This window comes from Sinohyriopsis cumingii, chromosome 1 (assembly GCF_028554795.1).
Source record: "Sinohyriopsis cumingii isolate HCF-2022 chromosome 1, ASM2855479v2, whole genome shotgun sequence".
NCBI lineage: Eukaryota > Metazoa > Mollusca > Bivalvia > Unionida > Unionidae > Sinohyriopsis > Sinohyriopsis cumingii.
The window spans coordinates 131086548-131112671 of NC_142961.1; the positions used below are offsets into that span (position 1 = coordinate 131086548).

Below are 26124 nucleotides of genomic sequence, written 5' to 3' on the forward strand. Positions count from 1 at the left end.
CCAATATAATCGTGGTATGAACTGTTCATTCATGAACAAAAAAGTTCGAATATAGATAAACCATAGCATAAATAACAACTAATCAGACTTATGTATATATATATATATATATATATATATATATATATATATATATATATATATATATATATATATATATATATATATATATATATATATGGGGGGTGGGGGTGGGGGGTGTGCATTTCAACTAGGCTTAGCAGAAAAAATCAACTAAGCAGACTTATTGGTATATTTTTCATTAAGAGATGAACTCAGCAGTGCAATATATTGGCTGGTTACGGTTGAATATTATCGTATTAAAATATATATACATCAAACATTGTAGAACTATGTAATTCTGGTCTAAAGCCAAATTCATAAATAGCTATAAAAATGCATTGAGCAGAATTGCAGTTAGCCGGAAGAACATGAGCTTGGGTTGGCTCATGTGACCAGAGGAAAGTGAACAAAGTTACTTGAATGCATAGATCATTAATTCCAAAAGTTGTATTTTGGGAGCTACGGCGTGTGTAGCCTATTATTTATATTATTCGGATATTGGAAGGTTCTGTTACTTGTGCCATAACAGAGCTTAGGCTACCTTAAGTAACATAACTATATTAGTTTTACATTTCACTAGAGACGGTTAGCATTGTATACCGTAATAAGATACATAACTTAAATGCACATACATATTTTAACGAACTAATGATTTCAGTTACACGTCCTTGACGCTATGTGCGATATTACATTTTCTAGGACGAGGAGCGCTATTGGCCGGAGGATGAGGAGGCGCTAGAGCTACCACCTTTTCGAATCACACTGGAGAGTAAATCAGCTGATGATATTAGCACCGAATACACCTTCAGGCTTAGATATCACGAAGATGTAAGTAATTATATGTACGAAAAATATTTTATATCTGTAGCAATACAATGATGATGCACTATAGAAAACCTAATAAATTCTATGAATCATAGCAACCGTTAAACTTCATCAGATCTAGAAATATATTCGGTTTTAGAAAATCTTTCCATACTGTCGACTTTAAAATATTTACAAAGAACAATATTCGTGTAGCCTATTTTAAAGTGATTTATCTATAACTCAGGTGCTTTTCTGTTCTCATCGGTGCGACTTGTTGTAATATGATGCTCATATGTAACTGGTTACTATTGAAATTATCTACATCTAGTATACATAAGTAATATGTGCACTCCTGTATATGTATTTTGTCAGCGCATATCTCTCTTTGATTGCATATATATTATTAGAGCAGTTTCTCGAACAAAACCGATAAATGGACAACGCAGAATTGTAATAGTGCGCATTTACTTAGCAAGCTGAAACCACGTCGCTGGTACATAACATATTTAAAAATGCCCAAGCTGACATGAATTAAACATTTGATTACTTGTCTGATGCATATGGATTATATGTATTAAATGCTTACGTATATTTGGTTTGCATTTGGTGATATACTCTTGTCCGAAATTGATGGTAGGTGTTCGGCCTATATGACTAATGTCTTCGTTTTGTAAACAATATATTACACACCTACGTTTTTCTGTGATTTTAGATCATAACTTAAAACCATTATTAGTTGAAGGTAAACATGTTTACTTGGAATTCGGATTCAGGGTATTGGTTGCCCACTTGGTAGTTCCTGGTGTACCTGCTGTTTGTTATATTCTTTACCCAAGTTTTAGTGAGTTTGTTTGAATCGATGGATGGATGTAAGGGTGGGTAGGTGGACGAGTGGGTAGGTGGATGCATGGATGGATTCATGGATAGATAGGTAGATAGCAACGATGCCAGTACGGTATATATTCTCTTTAATTTGTATTAAACCAGTTTGATACATTTTTAACCACATCTATTGTATCCATTTGCTGCTGTTCTTGTACAATTTTGTACTCGGTGAATGTCAGCATGTTTTCAATGTGCCTTCTATTCTAAAACAGTATTGCCTTCCACACAGCTGCTATCCTGTTCTTAAAACGATTAGTGTTGCCAGTCATGCTTCTAACCCTATTCATGGTTGATAGTAATTATGTGATCTTTATTTTACGTTTGAAATCATCGATTGTTTCTGTTTTATATTTAGACAGGAAAACAGTCATATAATGTATCTTGTAAAAACCGGCTCAAATTAAATTTTCGAAATCATGGAATATTTAACTTTGGTTTTATATAGTAAAATTCTCCAATAACGTATTTCTGTGTGATAAATTTCAATGAAAGACTATTGTTTTACGGGTGCATACATGATACATGTTTGTAAATGTGGATAGGTGGACAAAACGTCCATTAATTATAATGCTATTCTGCGTTCTGTTACTTTCAACATTTTCTTTATCTTGTCCATCGAGCTTGCCTTTATTTTAATACTTATAAGCCTATATTGCACAATACTAGATGCAATTTGTATTATATCGCACAATATTATTTTCATGACAGACATATCTGAATTTTTTTAAATTATAGTTGTACAGTAGTTCACTACCGATGGAAATGCATTTAAAGTTAAATTTGTTGTCAGTTTCTTGAAATGTTAATATGCATTTGAGCTTCTTAATTGTGTATTTATTAGTCCATATATGAATGTTTAATGTATACGGTTTTAAGCAATACTATTTGTGACAAAGACAGATTGTGTGAAACTTAAAGGGGTTATCCACGATTACGTTTCAACACCGTATACAATGTTTTTCTTTACTATTGCTGTGTGCTTTGGATTTTCATATATGACAATGATTCCCTTCAGTACAGTACTAGACTTGTAATTCAAGGGTCGTGGGTTTGACACACACACACACACACATACACACACACACACACAAACAAACAAACGCACACAAATGCCAGTCTTGGTCTGCTTAAGCTGTGTTAGGTTCCCGGGAATATCATTTATATCCGATATCTCCTCATGATGAAACCAAAAAATGTTAAAACTCAACGAAAGCAAAATCATCTTTTTGAAGTAGTATTTTATCTTCTTGTGATCGTCATATATTCTGTATTCATTAAATTTGAACACGCTATTTAGTTAATAATCATATTTGTATTTTCGTCCACATCATCATCATTTTCAGTGTATGTTTGGAAGAGTAATAATGCACTTTGTCATTTGATAAGACACTATGAATTTATAATATGCAACATAAAGGAAGCAAAACAAACATGTTAATAAACTTGACAAAAATGTATTTACCTAGAATACAAAGTGAAAATTCAAACGAGACTTACCATATTGTGAATTAAATCCAAAATAACCTTAAATTGTCTAAAACAAATCCAAAATAAAGAATGTTCCGAATAAATTTAAGTGAAATAATTCACAATGCACTGAAAGGATTTCATAATAATCCCATTTCAGTGTTTACTTCCAAATTTCTATGAGCAATTTTGTACTTCCAAAGAAGAATTTAAGTAAATATTTCCTCTCAAATTATATATGAAAGACAGATAATAAAGAGGAATTACTAATTGTTTTCCAGATTTTATATATCTATATATATATATAAGTAGTAAGGTGGGATACATTAGCGTCAATGGGAATTAGCATTACAGAGACCCCTGGGACAGATTAGCGTCAAGGGAAATTTAACATGGCGAAAAATCGTGGGTCAGATTAGCGACAAGGGAAATTAACATGGAGAAAAATCGTGGGACAATCTAGCGTCAAGGGGAATTTAACATGGGAATAAATCGTGGGACTGTCTAGCGTCAAGGGGAATTTAACATATGGAAATTGAACATGGTGGGTCTGTATAGCGTCAAGGGGAATTGAACATGGTGGGATTGTCTAGGGACAATGATGGTAGAGGGTCAAACACAACAGAAACAGAAACATACATACACTAGTACAAGCGTGAGATTTATATATAAAGCATTACCAAGACCTGAAATCTTGCTGGGGTGTTCAAAAATTTGCATAATTGTAATGATGCTATAAATAGCTATAATCAAGGAAATGCTCAACGACAAAATGGATGTGACTAAAAGTAACGCTAAAATGACGAAATTGTCCCAGAATTTAAAGGAAAATAAACATATCCCCGAAAATTAAGTTACAATGGTTTAGACTAAAATGGATAAAATTAGTAACTACTTACAATATCAACTTCTGTGACGATCGTGGATAAATACGTATGTATCTATAATCAGCTGAAATTCCTATGAAATCCCACTATCTATTTATAGCTCCAACTTGTGGGTGTTTCCTTTGGAAAATCCCACTATTTTTTTATAGCCTCAGCTTGAGTGACGTTCCTGTTTATGAATTCTAGTATATATGTATAGCTACAAAATGTGGAAATCCCCAAGTCGATATTTATAGTCTCAAAATTTCCAGCGTCAGTGACGTCACTGTACTGAACACTAGGGGATAAATGGCAACAGTGTTGCAAGTGGCTGACCTGAATACGCGCTACTGTAGGTAGGTAGGTAGAGTGTATCTGATAGGGATAAAGTGAGTTTTATAGGGACAAACAGAGACCAATACACACACACACACACACAACATACGCGCGCAGACTCACGCACACACACACACACACACACAAACACACACACACACACAGAGGGAAGAGGAAAAAACAAACCCCAAAATATACTATCCACACTCGGGAGGAAGAAAAAAAAACAACCAAATATACGATCTACACAACGTACGCGAACAAACACACACACACACACACACACACACACACACAACATACGCGCGCAGACTCACACACACACACACACACACACACAGAGGGAAGAGGAAAAAACAAACCCCAAATATACTATCCACACTCGGGAGGAAGAAAAAAAAACAACCAAATATACGATCTACACAACTTACGCGAACACACACAGATACACACACACACACAGAGAGGGAAGAGGAAAAAACAAACCCCAAATATACTATCCACACTCGGGAGGAAGAAAAAAAACAACCAAATATACGATCTACACAACGTACGCGAACACACACACACACACACACACACACACACACACACACACACACACACACACACACACACACACACACACAGAGGGAAGAGGAAAAAACAAACCCCAAATATACTATCAACACAGAAGGGAGATAATACAAACCCCAAATAAACTATCCACACAAACGTACGCGAACGCATACAAACTCCAAATAGTCTATCCACACTCGGGAGGAAGAAGAAGAAAAACAACCAAATATGCGATCTACACAACGTACGCGAACACACACACACACACACACACACACACACACACACACACAGAGGGAAGAGGAAAAAACAAACACCAAATATACTATCAACACTGAAGGGAGATAATACAAACCCCAAATAAACTATCCACACAAACGTACGCGAACGCATACAAACCCCAAATACACTATCAACACAGAAGGGAGATAATACAAACCCCAAATAAACTATCCACACAAACGTACGCGAACGCATACAAACCCCAAATATACTATCCACACAACGTCGCTAACGCATACAAACCGCAAATATACTATCCACACTCGGGAGGAAGAAGAAGAAAAACAACCAAATATGCGATCTACACAACGTACGCGAACACACACACACACACACACACACACACACACACACACACACACACACGCACACCACAGAGGGAAGAAGAAGGAAACCATTATACACTATCCACACGCAGTGAAGAAATAACCCTTTATATATACTATCAACAGAGAGTGAAGAAAATAACCCATTATATTGCATCAACACAGAGTGAAGAAGAAAAAGTTTTTTGAAAGCACCTAAGCCTTCACCTGCAATGACCGACTCTGCCAAACACCTACACCCCACCCACCCCCACTCCCAACACTACAAAACCCATTTAACCCGTTATTTTATGGCATCATTGTGTGATTTAGGAAACATCAAGACACAAAATGATGGACGAATAGACTGACTATTGTTTACGGACTTGCATGCCTAAAGAGCGTGCTTGAAGGAAAACATCCTTCCATTTCAATTCTAACTAAAACATGATCCAGAGGGATAGAGAGAGGTGAAAGAGCACAATTTCATAAAGTGTGAGTAAAAACAAAACACGCCATCCTTATTATACAATGTCAAGACCAAGAGACACTTACGTTTTCTTTCTGGTCTATTCTCTTTTAGAAGGTAGTATGAAATTTCACATCAGGGCCAACGCATCGGCTCACATTGTCAATTTTTCCATTTCCATGTTTTTACTGGCACAAGTTCTTCATCATCTTCAATTTCTTCTTCTTCTGAATCCCTCTTCTCTGTTTCGTCTTGTTTTTGTTTCTTCTCTTTTCTCGTAGGGCACTCTGAATTCCAGTGTCCTTTCTCCTGACAACGATATTAGGTATCTTGACTTTTGTCTCTCTTTCTTAGACGAAGCAGGTATTCTGGAGACAAATACCCATTTACCTTTGCAGATATATCAAACTTCATTAGCACTTACACACTTTCGTATGACTCTCATCAAATCAACGACCAAAAGAGTAAGTTTTGTTGCCACTTTCGCATGTGAATTATGCTTTCGTATGACTTTTAGCAAATATTTGACCAGCAGGTCAATCTGTGCTGACTCTTCCATCTTCTTGATCGTTTGAGAGCGGAATGAATACTCTGACGCTAAGACACTCTCCTTATACACATGGACCTGCTGCGTATGAAACCTAGTCAAATGTAATTTTGCAATAAGATGAAACGATTTCATTGAGGAAGTAAAAAGCAATGATGTACCGTATCGCCTCACACAAAACCTGAAGTTTTAGTTCAAATCCGTGTCAGCGATTTCGAAGACGACATAACTGAGCTTTAATCAATGCTCTCCAATTATGACACAAAACCACGAGTCCTGATTCACGCCAAAAGAAATTTCGTTCGGTCCATAAAAAATAGTATCACATCTGAGAAACGCAAAAACGAACTTCCAGAAAACTGAGAACGACGGCTTACACCTACAACGTAAATGTGTGAGTTCAAGTAGTGCGTAAAACTTAGTCAAATTAGATTTTTATAGTCAAGACGAAACGATCTCTTTTCGAACAAGAAAGCAGACACCAAGCGACAATGGCGATCCGTGTCACACAACACTTTTCAAAATGTATATTATCAGAGGTTTGTTCTAGCGATCTGCACGGTTAAATTAAATGTTGATGTATTTTGCAATAAGACGGACACAATTTCCATGGGATCGCCCATGGTACGATTGTTCGTGCATTAGTTTAATTTTTAAAAATATTTTTTTATATAAATCGCCTATAGGATAGACCCAGTAAAGCATGGCCATTCTCGTCACTGTCTGAATAGCTACTTAAGTCAATTCGAAGCGAACGCGGTAAGAAAATAAGTATAGCCAATGAAATGGCTTACAACGGGTGATGCATTGTTTTGTTCTAGGGCTGTGTGGCATAATAATCCCTATGTTCTTGCGTTGTTACCATTACAGTGCAGACAGACTGAAATGTTAACTTACAAGCCCTCTTTGTGTGTGTTGTAACATTTCCTCTTACCACATCAAAATACTGAGCGTCACAGTATTGGTTCGCGTTTTCAAGCTGACCATTTTTTTATATCTCACTTAAACATTTCGACATAAACACTCACATCGGTAGAGTCGGAACAGACGTGTTACAGTATTGAGGGGCATGTTATCTTTTCTTTTTCAAACTAATAAATTTGGGGTTTGTATGAAGTAAAGAACCGAACGATGTTTTCCTTCCTTTGCTTAGATTTGTTCCCAAAAAAAAAAAAAAAAAAAAAAGAAACGAAATAATTTTGAAGAAAAAGAAACAACTGAATTTTGAATTCAGGTTTCTCTCTGTTTATAATATTTTTCAAGTTGACGGTGCATGACAGAGTACATTCGCCTACCTTTCCAAAGTGAGAGGCATTTCTTCACATGTCATTGCCTTTGTTAAATTCGGTTTCATTCGTTAGTTATCGTTAATCTTTAATTTTTTTCATGCATTTCTTTTTGATAGAAGATTTAAGGCTTTCTATTGTTGTAACGGTATTTATGTTGTTTGGTCTGTTGATGAAATTATCTATAGCAAAGTGCTTAAGATTTTTCAGTTTTTTTATTATTTCAAGCCCTACAAAAGGAGACCAAGTTTGTCTTCAAAGACGATTGAAACTCTAAATTACACGGGCGTGAAGGAAAACATCGTTGTGTTTAATCCAATCATGCTTGCCGTATCTCTTTGTGTTTTAGAGGTCATATTTCTTCTTAAGTAAATACACGCATCAATAGACAGACAGATTGGGTCATCATCCTTGAGTTTCACTGTACATTCGGTTCTTTACTTCATACAAACCCCAAATTTATTAGTTTGAAAAAGAAAAGATAACATGCCCCTCAATACTGTAACACGTCTGTTCCGACTCTACCGATGTGAGTGTTTATGTCGAAATGTTTAAGTGAGATATAAAAAAATGGTCAGCTTGAAAACGCGAACCAATACTGTGACGCTCAGTATTTTGATGTGGTAAGAGGAAATGGTACAACACACACAAAGAGGGCTTGTAAGTTCACATTTCAGTCTGTCTGCACTGTAATGGTAACAACGCAAGAACATAGGGATTATTATGCTACACAGCCCTAGAACAAAACAATGCATCACCCGTTGTAAGCCATTTCATTGGCTATACTTATTTTCTTACCGCGTTCGCTTCGAATTGACTTAAGTAGCTATTCAGACAGTGACGAGAATGGCCATGCTTTACTGGGTCTATCCTATAGGCGATTTATATAAAAAAATATTTTTAAAAATTAAACTAATGCACGAACAATCGTACCATGGGCGATCCCATGGAAATTGTGTCCGTCTTATTGCAAAATACATCAACATTTAATTTAACCGTGCAGATCGCTAGAACAAACCTCTGGTAATATACATTTTGAAAAGTGTTGTGTGACACGGATCGCCATTGTCGCTTGGTGTCTGCTTTCTTGTTCGAAAAGAGATCGTTTCGTCTTGACTATAAAAATCTAATTTGACTAAGTTTTACGCACTACTTGAACTCACACATTTACGTTGTAGGTGTAAGCCGTCGTTCTCAGTCTTCTGGAAGTTCGTTTTTGCGTTTCTCAGATGTGATACTATTTTTTATGGACCGAACGAAATTTCTTTTGGCGTGAATCAGGACTCGTGGTTTTGTGTCATAATTGGAGAGCATTGATTAAAGCTCAGTTATGTCGTCTTCGAAATCGCTGACACGGATTTGAACTAAAACTTCAGGTTTTGTGTGAGGCGATACGGTACATCATTGCTTTTTACTTCCTCAATGAAATCGTTTCATCTTATTGCAAAATTACATTTGACTAGGTTTCATACGCAGCAGGTCCATGTGTATAAGGAGAGTGTCTTAGCGTCAGAGTATTCATTCCGCTCTCAAACGATCAAGAAGATGGAAGAGTCAGCACAGATTGACCTGCTGGTCAAATATTTGCTAAAAGTCATACGAAAGCATAATTCACATGCGAAAGTGGCAACAAAACTTACTCTTTTGGTCGTTGATTTGATGAGAGTCATACGAAAGTGTGTAAGTGCTAATGAAGTTTGATATATCTGCAAAGGTAAATGGGTATTTGTCTCCAGAATACCTGCTTCGTCTAAGAAAGAGAGACAAAAGTCAAGATACCTAATATCGTTGTCAGGAGAAAGGACACTGGAATTCAGAGTGCCCTACGAGAAAAGAGAAGAAACAAAAACAAGACGAAACAGAGAAGAGGGATTCAGAAGAAGAAGAAATTGAAGATGATGAAGAACTTGTGCCAGTAAAAACATGGAAATGGAAAAATTGACAATGTGAGCCGATGCGTTGGCCCTGATGTGAAATTTCATACTACCTTCTAAAAGAGAATAGACCAGAAAGAAAACGTAAGTGTCTCTTGGTCTTGACATTGTATAATAAGGATGGCGTGTTTTGTTTTTACTCACACTTTATGAAATTGTGCTCTTTCACCTCTCTCTATCCCTCTGGATCATGTTTTAGTTAGAATTGAAATGGAAGGATGTTTTCCTTCAAGCACGCTCTTTAGGCATGCAAGTCCGTAAACAATAGTCAGTCTATTCGTCCATCATTTTGTGTCTTGATGTTTCCTAAATCACACAATGATGCCATAAAATAACGGGTTAAATGGGTTTTGTAGTGTTGGGAGTGGGGGTGGGTGGGGTGTAGGTGTTTGGCAGAGTTGGTCATTGCAGGTGAAGGCTTAGGTGCTTTCAAAAAACTTTTTCTTCTTCACTCTGTGTTGATGGAATATAATGGGTTATTTTCTTCACTCTCTGTTGATAGTATATATAAAGGGTTATTTCTTCACTGCGTGTGGATAGTGTATAATGGTTTCCTTCTTCTTCCCTCTGTGGTGTGCGCGTGTGTGTGTGTGTGTGTGTGTGTGTGTGTGTGTGTGTGTGTGTGTGTTCGCGTACGTTGTGTAGATCGCATATTTGGTTGTTTTTCTTCTTCTTCCTCCCGAGTGTGGATAGTATATTTGCGGTTTGTATGCGTTAGCGACGTTGTGTGGATAGTATATTTGGGGTTTGTATGCGTTCGCGTACGTTTGTGTGGATAGTTTATTTGGGGTTTGTATTATCTCCCTTCTGTGTTGATAGTGTATTTGGGGTTTGTATGCGTTCGCGTACGTTTGTGTGGATAGTTTATTTGGGGTTTGTATTATCTCCCTTCTGTGTTGATAGTGTATTTGGGGTTTGTATGTGTTCGCGTACGTTTGTTTGGATAGTTTATTTGGGGTTTGTATTATCTCCCTTCAGTGTTGATAGTATATTTGGTGTTTGTTTTTTCCTCTTCCCTCTGTGTGTGTGTGTGTGTGTGTGTGTGTGTGTGTGTGTGTGTGTGTGTGTTCGCGTACGTTGTGTAGATCGCATATTTGGTTGTTTTTCTTCTTCTTCCTCCCGAGTGTGGATAGTATATTTGGAGTTTGTATGCGTTAGCGACGTTGTGTGGATAGTATATTTGGGGTTTGTATGCGTTCGCGTACGTTTGTGTGGATAGTTTATTTGGGGTTTGTATTATCTCCCTTCTGTGTTGATAGTGTATTTGGGGTTTGTATGCGTTCGCGTACGTTTGTGTGGATAGTTTATTTGGGGTTTGTATTATCTCCCTTTTGTGTTGATAGTGTATTTGGGGTTTGTATGCGTTCGCGTACGTTTGTGTGGATAGTTTATTTGGGGTTTGTATTATCTCCCTTCTGTGTTGATAGTATATTTGGGGTTTGTTTTTTCCTCTTCCCTCTGTGTGTGTGTGTGTGTGTGTGTGTGTGTGTGTGTGTGTTCGCGTACGTTGTGTAGATCGTATATTTGGTTGTTTTTTCTTCTTCCTCCCGAGTGTGGATAGCATATTTGGAGTTTGTATGCGTTAGCGACGTTGTGTGGATAGTATATTTTGGGTTTGTATGCGTTCGCGTACGTTTGTGATGATAGTTTATTTGGGGTTTGTATTATCTCCTTCTGTGTTGATAGTATATTTGGGGTTTGTATGCGTTCGCGTACGTTTGTGTGGATAGTTTATTTGGGGTTTGTATTATCTCCCTTGTGTGTTGATAGTATATTTCGGGTTTGTATGCGTTCGCGTACGTTTGTGTGGATAGTTTATTTGGGGTTTGTATTATCTCCCTTCTGTGTTGATAGTATATTTGGGGTTTGTATGCGTTCGCGTACGTTTGTGTGGATAGTTTATTTGGGGTTTGTATTATCTCCCTTCTGTGTTGATAGTATATTTGGGGTTTGTTTTTTCCTCTTCCCTCTGTGTGTGTGTGTGTGTGTGTGTGTGTGTTCGCGTACGTTGTGTAGATTGTATATTTCGTTGTTTTTTTTTTCTTCCTCCCGAGTGTGGATGGTATATTTGGGGTTTGTTTTTTCCTCTTCCCTCTGTGTGTGTGTGTGTATGTGTGTGTGTGTGTGTGTGTGTGTTCGCGTACGTTGTGTAGATCGTATATTTGGTTGTTTTTTTTTCTTCCTCCCGAGTGTGGATAGTATATTTTGGGGTTTGTTTTTTCCTCTTCCCTCTGTGTGTGTGTGTGTGTGTGTGTGTGTGAGTCTGCGCGCGTATGTTGTGTGTGTGTGTGTGTGTGTGTATTGGTCTCTGTTTGTCCCTATAAAACTCACTTTATCCCTATCAGATACACTCTACCTACCTACCTACAGTAGCGCGTATTCAGGTCAGCCACTTGCAACACTGTTGCCATTTATCCCCTAGTGTTCAGTACAGTGACGTCACTGACGCTGGAAATTTTGAGACTATAAATATCGACTTGGGGATTTCCACATTTTGTAGCTATACATATATACTAGAATTCATAAACAGGAACGTCACTTAAGCTGAGGCTATAAAAAGATAGTGGGATTTTCCAAAGGAAAAACCCACAAGTTGGAGCTATAAATAGATAGTGGGATTTCATAGGAATTTCAGCTGATTATAGATACATACGTATTTATCCACGATCGTCACAGAAGTTGATATTGTAAGTAGTTACTAATTTTATCCATTTTAGTCTAAACCATTGTAACTTAATTTTCGGGGATATGTTTATTTTCCTTTAAATTCTGGGACAATTTCGTCATTTTAGCGTTACTTTTAGTCACATCCATTTTGTCGTTGAGCATTTCCTTGATTATAGCTATTTATAGCATCATTACAATTATGCAAATTTTTGAACACCCCAGCAAGATTTCAGGTCTTGGTAATGCTTTATATATAAATCTCACGCTTGTACTAGTGTATGTATGTTTCTGTCTCTGTTGTGTTTGACCCTCTACCATCATTGTCCCTAGACAATCCCACCATGTTCAATTCCCCTTGACGCTATACAGACCCACCATGTTCAATTTCCATATGTTAAATTCCCCTTGACGTTAGACAGTCCCACGATTTCTCTCCATGTTCAATTCCCCTTGACGCTAGACAGTCCCACGATTTATTCCCATGTTAAATTCCCCTTGACGCTAGATTGTCCCACGATTTTTCTCCATGTTAATTTCCCTTGTCGCTAATCTGACCCACGATTTTTCGCCATGTTAAATTTCCCTTGACGCTAATCTGTCCCAGGGGTCTCTGTAATGCTAATTCCCATTGACGCTAATGTATCCCACCTTCTACTTATATTAATCATTTCTCTTGAAAGATAAAATTTCCTATTAAAACAAAACAGGTTTTGGAACGAAATCTACGTAATTCGTCCTGTTTGCTCTTTAGAAGCATACTGTAGATCAACTGGGTATTACCTCTGAGCATGTTCACAAATTAAGCACACAAAATAAATATACACACCGTGTTTTATTTACAAAATTTTACTAAGCTATATTTAGTACATGTCCTTATTGTTTCTCGCACCATGCCATTCAGTAGTATTAGTATTTAACCGAAGCCGAGCAATGGTCTAGTTGTGACACGAAATGATTTATATTCCGATTTTAGGAACTTTATAGCATTTTAGAACATAGTCCTTGACTTTTCAGTTGCAAACACCTAAAGCTGACATAATTCTCAACTTTGAGTTAGAAATCAGTTCGAAGTGAACGAATTGTATTCTTATAGTAGAATGGTCATATTGAGAATACGTGACTTTAAGATCAATAATGATCACGTGACCCTCTATTTTGCAATTCAGGCATATCCGAAGTTCCGAAATTGCGCATTAGTTAGTTTAAATAGTGATCCTTATATAGAACTCTCTCAATCTGGGCTTAAAACACTTGATGCCAAGTCATTTCTTCTGTTGTAACCAGTTTTCGAGTTAAGTTAATTTATCTTCAGATTGTTTTGGATTCTAAAAGATTTATTTGTTTCTCTGGAAATAATTTAGTGCTCATACAGAATTATTGAAGAAAGACATTTCTTAACCATTTTATTCTTATTTCCAACTCTGGAGTGTTATTTCTTGTGCTATTTATTGTGTTTCTAAAAGGAACTGTAGAAAACAAGTGTACATGATGCAGAATACGACATCGCCTTCAATTGTAGATCTTCCATCGGGACGCGAACTTGAATTCATTAGAACATTTCATTATTAGGACTTAAAAAGATAGTATTCGTGGATTATTCTTGGATCATTTTTGGATTTGATTATTTAATCCGTAAGTCCTTATTTTGTTTCATCTTTACAGTGAAATAAATTATTTGTTAAATGTTTCAAATCTTGTTGTTTTCAATCTTTCTTTTGTTACTGTTAGTTCTAGCCTAAACACGTAATTTCAGACTAAGGTACAAAAAACAAAAATATTATAAAAAATGTTACATTAAAGTGAATGATGAAATGAAATAACAATAGATACCACTTCCTATTGTACAAAATATGCATTTCAAACATTTCCAGATTTTTAAGGTGCATTTAAGCAGAGCGACCTACTGGACCGACGAAGAACATGTACCCAAGTCACCGCTAGCAATGATGAAGCAGATCGAATTAATACAGAGCTGGCAGCAAGAAACAGGCAACAAGCCTATAATTGTTCACTGCATGTAAGATACATTTCTGTTATAATTTTAGTTATCTTGCAAACCACTAATTTGTTCGATGCGTATAAAAGAGGAGTGTTTTCTGTATAATGTGCGATTAATTGGTAAATATTTTGTACACATGGAAAAACAGCGGCGTGTCAATATTTGCGTTTTGTTCGTTTGTTGTTGTTTCTTTCTTTTGTGGGATTTTTATGTTCGTTTGTTTCGTTTGTTGTTGTTTTATCGGGGGGGGGGGGGCTTCATTTATTTGTGCAAGTCTTAGCCTTATAAACCTTTTTACTAATAATAGAGTATCCACAAACTTTCGGTTGCCTTTTCTCGCGTTAATGTCTGACATCACCACGTTAGACCATGCATCTACTTTTTGGAGCGCAATAGATGGTACGGGTGGATGAGAGTACAAGAATGGGAAAGTCGAACTTAAGTTTAATTTCAATGGAAACTGTGAAATCAATTAAACCAACGTTCTTAATAGGGATCCAAAATCTAAGATGGCCTAGCAGAAAACATTCTAAAATTGTGTATTAAATAAACGAATGACATCACATTTTCTAAATTATCGCACTATTACCCTAGTTACGCGGTTCAATCAACCGCATCCATAACTAACCAACCCAGTCCATACACCACTATGTTCTTACGGAAAGTGAGCACACCTATCAATCGTAATATCTACACCTTATAACTATAATACCTGCAATGATAATAACGGAAATTAAAGACTCAACAAGTTCACTTGACCGCATCGTTTTAAAATAAAACAGCATTTGTTCTCCCTCAAAAATAAAATCAACATCCGAAAACATCATTATTTTTAAATAATCAAATGCCATGTGCTATCCAGGTCAAAGTAGCGAAGTAAATGCTACCAATGTCGTACTGAATAATGAACGAACACAGGTGACTGTTTGAAAACAACTAATAATGACAACTTTGTATCTAATGCTGACCAAGTTACTGAGCTTGATTCAGAACCAGTAGGAGTTGATGTAAACAACTTTTATTTTTTAAATTTTTTTCTCATAAAGTGAAATCGAGGTCATACGTGGAGAAGGTGGCATAACATGTGCCAATAAGATTTTCCAGAGGACTGACCCACATCGGTGCATCTGTTTAAGCGTGTATAAAGATTTATTATTGTTGTTTTGAAAAATTAAAGTCGTTGCGTGCCTTAACACTTGAGACATTACAGTGTGTTATGTTGTGGCCAGCTTTTGGGTTAATGTTTTAGTTTCCTTCAAATAATTTGGATTCCAGGAGATCATTTTTCCTTGGAAATAATCCAAATTTATTATTTAACAAGGACAGTTATCGAAAATTACGCAGAATTAAAACACTGGAAAATTATTTTTCTGTGAGTCAACACACAACTGTTGAAACACCAGTACGTCGCTGACCACAGGATACGTCATCGCCTTCCATTTTGAGGTTTCATCAGGATTCGAACTCAGTATTTCAATAAGACCTTTTATTCTCATTTTACCTTGTTTTTAATAATAATAAATGAGTGTAGTGACATCAGATAATAAATTAGTAACAATAATTGACAACGAACAATGCTATACTAGCATCAAATCAGCCTGAGCCATTTCGATTCTTAATGAGTCAATGACAAGACAGGCAAATAAAAAAGACACCAGTTCAACAACGAAATATATGAAAGTGGCTATCATAAGGGAACACAAACTTGTTCATAGCCGTGTGTATGCAGAAATTAAATCTGTTTTCTGCTTTTTTGTTGTTGTTGTTGTCTTGTCTGTATTTTGCATTTGCATTTGAAAAAGACCCCTTAAGAGTCGAAAGCGCTAATGTTGGTTAGATGCTAGTTTTGAATTCGTTGCCATGTTTTTTGGATTTATCTTAATCAATCCCTAATACAAGTGATCCCTTGCTGGTACCATTACACTTAAAAACGGTTTTTCGCCTTATGATAAGATATATATATTTAAAAATAGATATTTATATGTGAGCAAATAGGAAAAATATCATGGGAGGAGCTAACTGAATTCAAAAGAAACATTATTTCACACCCATCCGACAAAAAAAATCTACCTGTTTTTCTAACGTTATTATTCCTACCTCAGCCTGGTTGTCTCACACATGTCGTCTCAGTCATGGTGCTCACACGATAGGAAATACATGTAAAATGAAACCCTTTATGTATTCTGCTGTGCCTGATGGACGTGTTATAAAATTCAACAACAACACAGATATAACAAAAGGAAGGTCACTAATAAGGCAACTTAAAGTCTGTCTAATACTTGATAAAACCATACAAACGGATTTGAGGCACATACACACAAAGCACACAAGTCGAGCTGTTTCATAGCGTTTGAGTGACAAAGGCAAATGCATTTCATTGAGCAAAGAAAACCAAACTCTCAAAGTACTGCTGCTAAGATTGCAAAAGCCAGAAATGTGTTATGTCAAACTTGTTTCTCCTAACTTTTTCAAACACCCACAATCCACCCAGTTGAATCAAATATAATGCGATTGCTAATGAAAACTCCCTCACTTACTAACCATAATTGTTTATCAGTCAACCTGCTATTCCACAAACATTTAATCAATGTGGCGTATCATTGAACTAATGATAACACTTACCTTATTTCAAGGACAGAAAATACACATTTCCAAGAAAGACATGCATTATCTGATGTCACTACACACTATGTTAAAACTGTACCCAGTAAGCATATTGTACTGCAAAATATCGTACTGTTCGTTGAAAACCATAGAACGTTCTCCAAATTAGAACTGATAAAATATAAAATAAAATATTACATTATCGACTGACGATATGTGAAACTGACAATGAATAATTAGTATATTGTATTCGGTTAAATAACCGAATACAATATACTAATTATTCATTGTCAGTTTCACATATCGTCAGTCGATAATGTAATAATACTTTGATAATATCAAATGATTGATTATATTCTCTCACGCGTATATGTTGTGTTCTTAGGGTCTACATGTCACCTATTTCCCTCATTAACATATTTCGTTTAATATATGGTGTCAGTTCATGGTGTGTATATAAGTGTTTCCCAGAAATTCTACCCGTTTTGTTTTCTAATTGTTGCAAATTGCCACTGTAAATTCTACCATAATGGCGAATTTAGACAAACGCAAATTTATGTATTTATTTTAATTAAGTACTTTAATCCTTCCTCATACTGGCCTGGCTTAGTATTCCTTCTACTAGAGTTCATGATGCTTATGTCGATGGTGTGATGAGTGAATGCACTCTGTATATCTGGAAACCATTCAATGTACATACACAGTTGCAAAAATATTTTCTGTTCTGTCATCTTATTTTACTCTTAACTAGTGTATCATAATATGTGTAAATGCAAATAAATCCAACTATATTTGTCGTACTATCTCCCAGCTGCAACGAACATTAGTAGCTTATTTCCTACGTCTTTTGAGTAAAGTAATACTTCATGAATTTAGTGACTGTTTGCGGTAGACTTTAGACGTATTCGATCATACGTTTTATTAGTACAGTATAATCTGACTTTGAGCAATATACACTAGTTAAACAACAATCTATTAATAAATATAAATGTAACCGATGCAGGAATGGGGCTGAAAGAAGTGGATTGTTTTGTGTTGTTGCTGCCCTAATAGAAAGGATGAAGATCGAACAAGATGTTGCTGTTGAGCAAATCATAAAGCAAATACGGAGCAGACGGCCCCAAGTCATTTCGAGTGTTGTAAGTTAAAAAGAAAAGCAATATAATTGGTGGTGGGTTGATAAACAGTTCACATATTAAGTCTCAAATTGCTAGACAATTTATTATTTTATGTTACTTTTAAATAGAGGTTATTGCCTATACTTTCATTATTCAGGCTCAGTTATTTAGATTTCTGAAATGTAAAATATGTTATGTAACACATTTAGCACTAAATTTTGCAATTAGCAGTTTAAACTAGATTTCGGAAACGATAGATCGAATCTATAATACATCAAGGTCGTGACTGCTAAAACTGGAACAAGCGTATACATACAGTTTAGTCTTGTATTTGCATCTCGTTGGAAAATATGACCTTTTAAACGGTTCGTGCATTAATGTATCAATAGTAAGAGTAGTCAGCTGTGTGCGTGAATTTGGAAAGCAATGCTCAATGCAATTGCTTTGGTGTTGTCACATGTAATAAGATAAATTTATTTTCATATAATAAACTACAATTGTGCCGATTTAACTAAATTTATAGTGCATCAAAAGTCGAATAAAAATTGATTGTGGGTTTATGATCTGGGACAAGAGAACTATTTTTTGTGTTGTTGTAATGCAGATTCAGAGAGAGAGAGAGAGAGATCAGCCGGAACGAGATATTCTTGGCTATATTTAACACTTTAAGGATAAGATAGGTGATGAACGTATTTTTCTGGTCCATTTTTAATCCCATATGCATGGAATCTTAAAAGCACATCGAACACGATAAACGTAGAACAGAAAGTATTATACACATGATTTGTGTCCTTGCTAGTTTGATCCTCGACTTACATTATAATGGCCTTATTATCAGCGCCTGTTTGTACATTATAAGCATACATTCCAAGCTAACTGTGTCACAGTGCCCTATTATTCATGTACAGTTAATTATACTATTCTCTCTTTGACAGATCCTAAGGTTTTAGTTATCGCCCCATGCGCCATTTTAAATTGTTAAATCATAAAATGTATTAAATGTCAATTTCATCACTTCGATCCTGTATCCTTCATCCTTTGTTTTCATTAGTTAGTTTTCTCATTGAAAAGGGGCCACTAGAACCTGGGTTCAGTAACTAATGAAAGACATCACGGACAATGTACAAAACTGCAATGCTATACGTTTGTTGAAAGTAGAGTTTGTCACAGGATGAAGCCGGGTTGGGACTGGATTAGGAAGACACCAAAAGCAACTGCGTTTACTAGATGTTTATTTATAAACTCAATTTAAATAAACAAATATGACACCATTATAAACAAAAAGATAAGGAAAATTGTAAAGATCCTAACATGGAACTAACAATAACTCAAACGAAGAGAAAAACCTTGAACGATTGTAATTTCAAAACAAACGTGAGCTGATATCGAACGATGTACAAGGCATGGCAGGCATGTAGAAAGCAGCTCTACAGCTGGTGACTCCACATCAAACCATATGCAAGGCATTTAGGCAGCTACAATGATAACTAAACCCGTGTAGTACATATGACACGGTTTACGTACTTCTGCATTTATATATGTTGCGCATGCGCGCACATGAATTCGTTACCCATTACGTTAATCGTTTAATGCATGCAGCCTTTAAGTAAATATCAATTTGTCTGTTCAGTTACAACAAATAGCTAACTCGAACCAGACTAAAGTATTTCTAATGTGGCGTTCTATAACCTAGGTATTGACTCTCCGTAGAATTTAGAATAAATATATATTTCCTGCTCATTAGCTACTGCATTCAATGAATGTTTGCAGATATAGGTCTTTTTGAAACATTAATTACGGTTCTAAAAGATCTAAAGTATAAAAACAATTATGTCATATAGACGAATAATAACAAAGAATTTCATTACCTCTACAGCTGGAGATTTCCTCCCATAAAGGGGTAAGCTTCCTGACAAGACTTGGCGCAACGTGATTTGGTTATAGAGAATTTGCTCTATATGTAGACTAGCTGTGACAGATATACACAGCTAGGTACTTAGTTTCCCCGCTGCAGGCAATTTGTTCGTGCAACATGGTCTGAGTTTCGCTCAGGATTTCGAAATAACTAAGCCGAAAAAGTATATCACCCTCGGGTGACGCTGTACGCGGCAACGAAACCCGAGTACATTTTTGACAACATATACACATTGATATAACTCCTACACAATTCCGTGACAGAGTCGTGTCGATCTGTACATCATGGTACATACAAATCAGTGTTTTTTACATAACCCCTCCGGATCTGTAAATGAAAGTGGCAATCGTATAGGCATCATATGCGTATTTGGAATTAAGAAACACATTTGCATTAATAGATTATAAACCTCTGCTATATTAGTTTTGAAATAAATCAATATAAACGTTGTTGACAAGTCCAAAAGTATATGTTTAATTAGATAATTAAAAACACTGTTATTTAAAATGTATATGTGTATTGTCCATTACAGAAATAGTTCAGATTATTTGTTTAAATTCTGGTTGATGAGCGTTCATTATGATTCGGCTAGACATCATCTTCATGTGCCTTATATTGTCAACTTTAATAATGATTGATTCGGGAAGTGATGTGTTATCTCAATAACACAACATAGTGATTTGTGCAATTTTATAACGATACTCTCAATTTATCATACCTTAACATATCTATACACACTGTAACATGGTTAATATAAATTGCGTAAGAATGGCACATGCAAAAGAGGAAATGCAGCGTATAAGTATGTACCATGATATTACAGGACTGTACAACGTTGTTCCTAATGATATAACTTAAAACTAAATTGTATGGGGCAAAGCTTTGTAACATTTTATTTCAAACTGATCCTACTCAAACATTTAAAAAAACATACATGCCAATTAACTTACAAACATAATTACTGTAGACTATTTTACTATCTCGCGTGCAAATGCTCATAACATTTCACATCTGTGTGTGTAGCGGTGAATGTAACATGGACTTTGCATATAACGATCAACATAAGTAACCTACTTAGAAGAGAAGTGTTGCACTATGCAGGTATCAAATTATATTATTTAACAATCTCAAGTCTCCAGCAATGAAACAAGCCAATCATGATTCTCCCTTGGTCGAAGAAGAGATACAAAATGATGTCATTAAAACATTCAAGTGGATGTAACTAATTTCCATGTAAACTGCCTGGAGATACCTACAGACTTACAAGACAATATTTATGGTATATGATTTAACAATAAGTTGAGAATCAAATAGGTTACCAGTATCATAAAACAAAAGAAAGTTAAATAAGCTGTAGTCCAAACAATTATCTCAAAGTGAATAAAGTCCGGAAATAAAATATGTGAAACACATGTACTGTAACCCTTTGTGATATACACTGCAGGTATTTCGACATTCCATAATAATGGCGTTATCAAATATTAATATTCTATTTTCTTTATTACAGGATCAGTTCAAATTCTGCTACGATGCCATCAAGACCTATTTGGAACAGTACGATTGCTACTCCAACTTTTCAGGACCTTGAATGACTGCACACGTTATCATTCTTCGCAGCTTGGTTAGTTTGGTTTGGGATTAGAATCTTGCACCATACTAATCTGATATTTTGCAAATCAACACTGTGCTTGACTGTGCACTTGTAAATAGTCAGTGGGATAAATTACGTTTTCTTTTTAAGAGTCTCCAATTTAGGAAAGAGCGTTAATACTATTCTAGACTAAACTTTGACCCTGTAAATTCATGGTTAATATAGCTAGATAGTGTTTGCATGTCTTTTAATATGATGTTATTGTTAGCGTTGTAGTGTGTCATATTGTAGTGTATATTTGTTCACTGTAGATATGTAGTGAGTTTTGTTTTGGGATAGGGTCATTGCTGCCATTTACAATGAAGAGTACTGTCTGGTCCCCTATTCCCTTAAGCGATAACGGTAATCAGATATTGAGTTTTGAACCTTGTGAAATATGCACACACATTAGAGTTCGTACGCTTAAATACTGTATGATACACAGGAATATCTATCGGGGAAAATTAAGTTGCACCTGCAGTAATCAATACGCTCCCATTGTCACGTGACTAAGTATCATCCTTAAAGGTACATAATGAAAGATTTGCTTTTATCGTGAGTAATATTTTACATGGAGTAAGTATGCACCGTGCTGGAACGTGGTCCTTGTTTGAAACGTATTGCAGATATTGAATTTTATTTGTTTGAAGTTTTGATTTAGCATTTACTTGTTCATGTCCTAAATTAACCTGATCCTTTTTTGTTTCTGCTTTGATTATGCAGTTTTATAGTTATTCATTTGCTCATACGTTAAGTGTTATTCCATCGATGCAGGTCATTACAATGCTAGTAAGGTATAACATGTCTTAAACATCTTTCTTTCATTCACTTATCACTAATTCAATGAAATCATTTATTTAAGTTAGTTTCCCAAAAGTCATTTATATTTCGTGCCACCTGTTACTGCCTACTACCCAAATGCACCACAAAGTATTCTCTAGCAAAATGGTTACTTTGTATATCGTCACTGCAGAGAAAACAAGATACATAGTTCGTGTAAAGGAAAATAGTAACTTATACCCATTCATAGACTGGAAGCCTAAATAAACATTTCAAAGGTCGAGTTTTCTTTAATATCGCTTCACCAGATTCGCGATTTCATTTCGCCCACCCTGTTCGCATTACCTGTAATATATCGTAACTTATATATTTGCTTCACTTGACCTAGACACCAGTCACCTATCTAATAATGGGCTAAACGAAGTGAAAAGGGTAGAAATTCCCACACACAAACATACACTCATATACTCACTTGTAACTACCATGACCCATACTATTTTGAACCTTTGAAAGATGTTAGTATGCTTGAATGTATACTTCTAAACTGTTCCATGCAAAATTAAGTTTCTGTATACATAATAAAAATCTTCAACACTATAATTATTTTCGTTTATCTTAATGAAAACAAAGATTTAGCTTTTTGAACAAGTTCGACAGGTTATATGTATAGTCATGCGTTTTAACCGTTCCCTACATTAATATATCGAAGGGAGATAAATAAAGTGGAGCTTACGGTCTCAAGAAGATTAAAATGTCAAATAACGTTCTCCTAGCAACATTTGAGTCACTAGGACGTTACGTTTAACATTCTTAGGAAGTAAAAAAATGTAGAAAAGCGATTTATTCATTCACAATTAATAAAAACTCTATATGTGTCAATTTAGCTGTTGGTTTCGTGTAATTTAGTATATGTTACAGCTGATATTGTTATATTTTGTTATGAACTGAATCACTGTTTTATGATATTTATGTACTTTTTTCTTTATAATTATTCACGATCCACTTACTATTCCCTTGTGTTGTATGTAGTGTCGGTAAAATGGCTTGTCTAAATCCAGTTTTTAGTTTAACCTAGACTAACGATGTCGGGAGCAACATTAATGGCTGGCTGTAATTTTGACAATGCTGTAACAGGAAGTTTGGGCTTTTTCATATAGGCCAAGATGCCGATGAGTTTTAATTGTAGTATAAAGTATCGTTCCTTACATGTGCGTTTTACGTCTGTCCACCCTAGGTTAGATTAAGTCGGTAACATCTCGAGAGACTCGACTGATTGTCCATCCGAGATGTAATGGTTGGCGACTTTGGCGTCGATTTTATTGCTAATGTGGCTTTCGTGATTATTCATTCGCTTTCTGAAATCAATGGTTTCACCAGCATATGGAATGGCACAGACTTTGCATGTTAGAAGATATATTGTATTATTAGCTTGACAGCCTACCTTTTGTTTGATGGTGTAGTTAACTCCTGATTTAATCTCGGGCATATGTTTGCAAATTAGCCAATGCTTCTGTTTGCAACGGTATGTGCCTGAATCAGTGGTCATTTTTAAAGTCACTCTGGCACGTATAAGATAGGCCTTGAGATTTGTACGCCCACGGTACACAACCATAGGAAGTTCTTGAAACAATCCTTTGAGATTTTCAGAAGGTTCACGATGTTGCCAATCCTTGCGTATTGTCTCCTTTGGGTTTGGGATATTAGTGTGGAAAATGTAGCACGAAAGGGACATGCTTGTTTTGCTTTCTGAGTTTATATTTCAGATTAACCTCCTCAATGTAGCTCCTTTGGTATCCTCCCTTTATTATAAGGTACTCGTTGAGCTCTGTTTTTTTTTTAAAAAGTTGGCAAGATTAGAACATATGTTCGAATGCACGTACGTTAAGAGAGAATTCTTTATTGGGGAGTGACAGCTGGTCGGGAGTAAATACTAGTGAGAGTCAGTAGGTTTAGAAGACAGGTTAGTGTCTATGTTCCCCTCTAGAATGGTGGATTGAGTATCCAAGAAAGATAATGGGCCAGTTCAATGACTCCTACGTAAATTTAATCCTTGGGTGAAGGCTACTGGTTAATTAGAAAATATTTTGAAAGTGTTGCCCGTTTCAATACATTTTGATTATATGTCGTCAACGAATCTACGCCAGCTTAGGGGTCAATATAATAATTGGTTGAGACTTTTCTCTTTTGCTCTAGTGTACCCAAGAAAATACTGGTGTTATTTTAACGTCTATTGCAGACACATTAATTTATAGAAAGACCTCATTGTTGAATACAAAAGTTGTTAAATATGAGAACCTATGTTAAACGTTTGGCCAAATATATATATATATATATATATATATATATATATATATATATATATATATATATATATATATATATATATATATATTCATATATATATATATATATATATATATATATATATATATATATATATATATATATATATATATATATATCCTTATTGCGTGATTGGATACAACGTTTCCTTTGTTATGTTTGACTTTAGTTTACCTAGCCAAATCCCAGATTACTATATATTTCACAGGCTTTGATGGAGCGTCTCTTTCCAATATCTTGTCATTGGTTAATTGGATTTGAAGTGTGTGATGAGCATGAGAAATGTAATCCAAATGCACAACTGGTACTTTATAATCACATGTAGCTGGTTCAATGCAATTAAAACATGAAAATAAATATTTCTCACTTGTAATTTGTTTTAATAAATATTTTAGAAATGTCCTGTAGCTATTGTTTTCAATGTTGACCAATTGAATGCCGCTTGAGGTAACTATAGTTGTGATGGTTCTGAAAACTGCAAAATACTCGCCGGTCAAAAAACAGCAGAAATGTATATGCAGATACAAAGTACACATTCGAAAAGGTAAATTGCTGACCTGCTCTAATCCAAAGATTGACAAAACTTATGCATGGAAATAATGTACTGTCCGCAATCAATATGAGATATCATGCATGCTGTGATGTATGGCGCATACGGATTTGTTACAGGAGGGTTTATTGATTAAACCGATGTCGTTGCCAGCGATAGCGATACTAATAACGAAGTCAGCGTTGCTACTGCGCGCGAAGGCGACTTTGGTTTTATAATGAGGGTGCTGATTAAGTGCATTATGATAATACTGCTTGTAACACCGTCACACATGCATTCCCAAAGATTGCAATATATATTTTGCTGCACAATGGACATATTGCTTATACTATTTGAGATCGCGAGGAAGCAGTCAAGTTATTGAATAAAGACTTATTCATAATACATCGATGTTTAATGATCATCAGCAGGTATATGTACGTGTTTGTTGAAAATTTCATCGGACGGTAAACGTACTGTAATCATTTTTATTATATCAACACACGTACTTATTCAGATGTATCTTCTTGAAAATTCTTAGTATCCTTTCATAAGAATTCTGACAGTATTCATACCGGTATAAATTGTTTACTACATGAATGTCCAACGTCATCGCCGTGGACAATTATATTAAATTATTACGTTTTTCAATATAACGTTTCAAAATTTCTTGTTCAATGGGAAACGTTATAAACAATTTGTAATGTATGCATGCACACATACATGTATTTAAA

The 26124-nt window shown here is 35.5% G+C and overlaps 1 protein-coding gene across 1 annotated transcript in view; it reads left to right on the forward strand.

Annotated features, from left to right (window-relative positions):
* The window catches only part of LOC149807869 (receptor-type tyrosine-protein phosphatase epsilon-like), a 74427-nt gene extending 49517 nt beyond the window's left edge, over positions 1-24910 (forward strand). Inside the window, exons 19-22 of the mRNA XM_089971431.1 lie at positions 763-891; positions 14344-14489; positions 18079-18214; positions 21616-24910. Of these exons, the coding sequence (XP_089827557.1) occupies positions 763-891; positions 14344-14489; positions 18079-18214; positions 21616-21696 (492 nt within the window). The 3' untranslated portion in view covers positions 21697-24910. The remainder of the gene's footprint in view (positions 1-762; positions 892-14343; positions 14490-18078; positions 18215-21615) is intronic.
* Positions 24911-26124: the final 1214 nt, after the last annotated feature.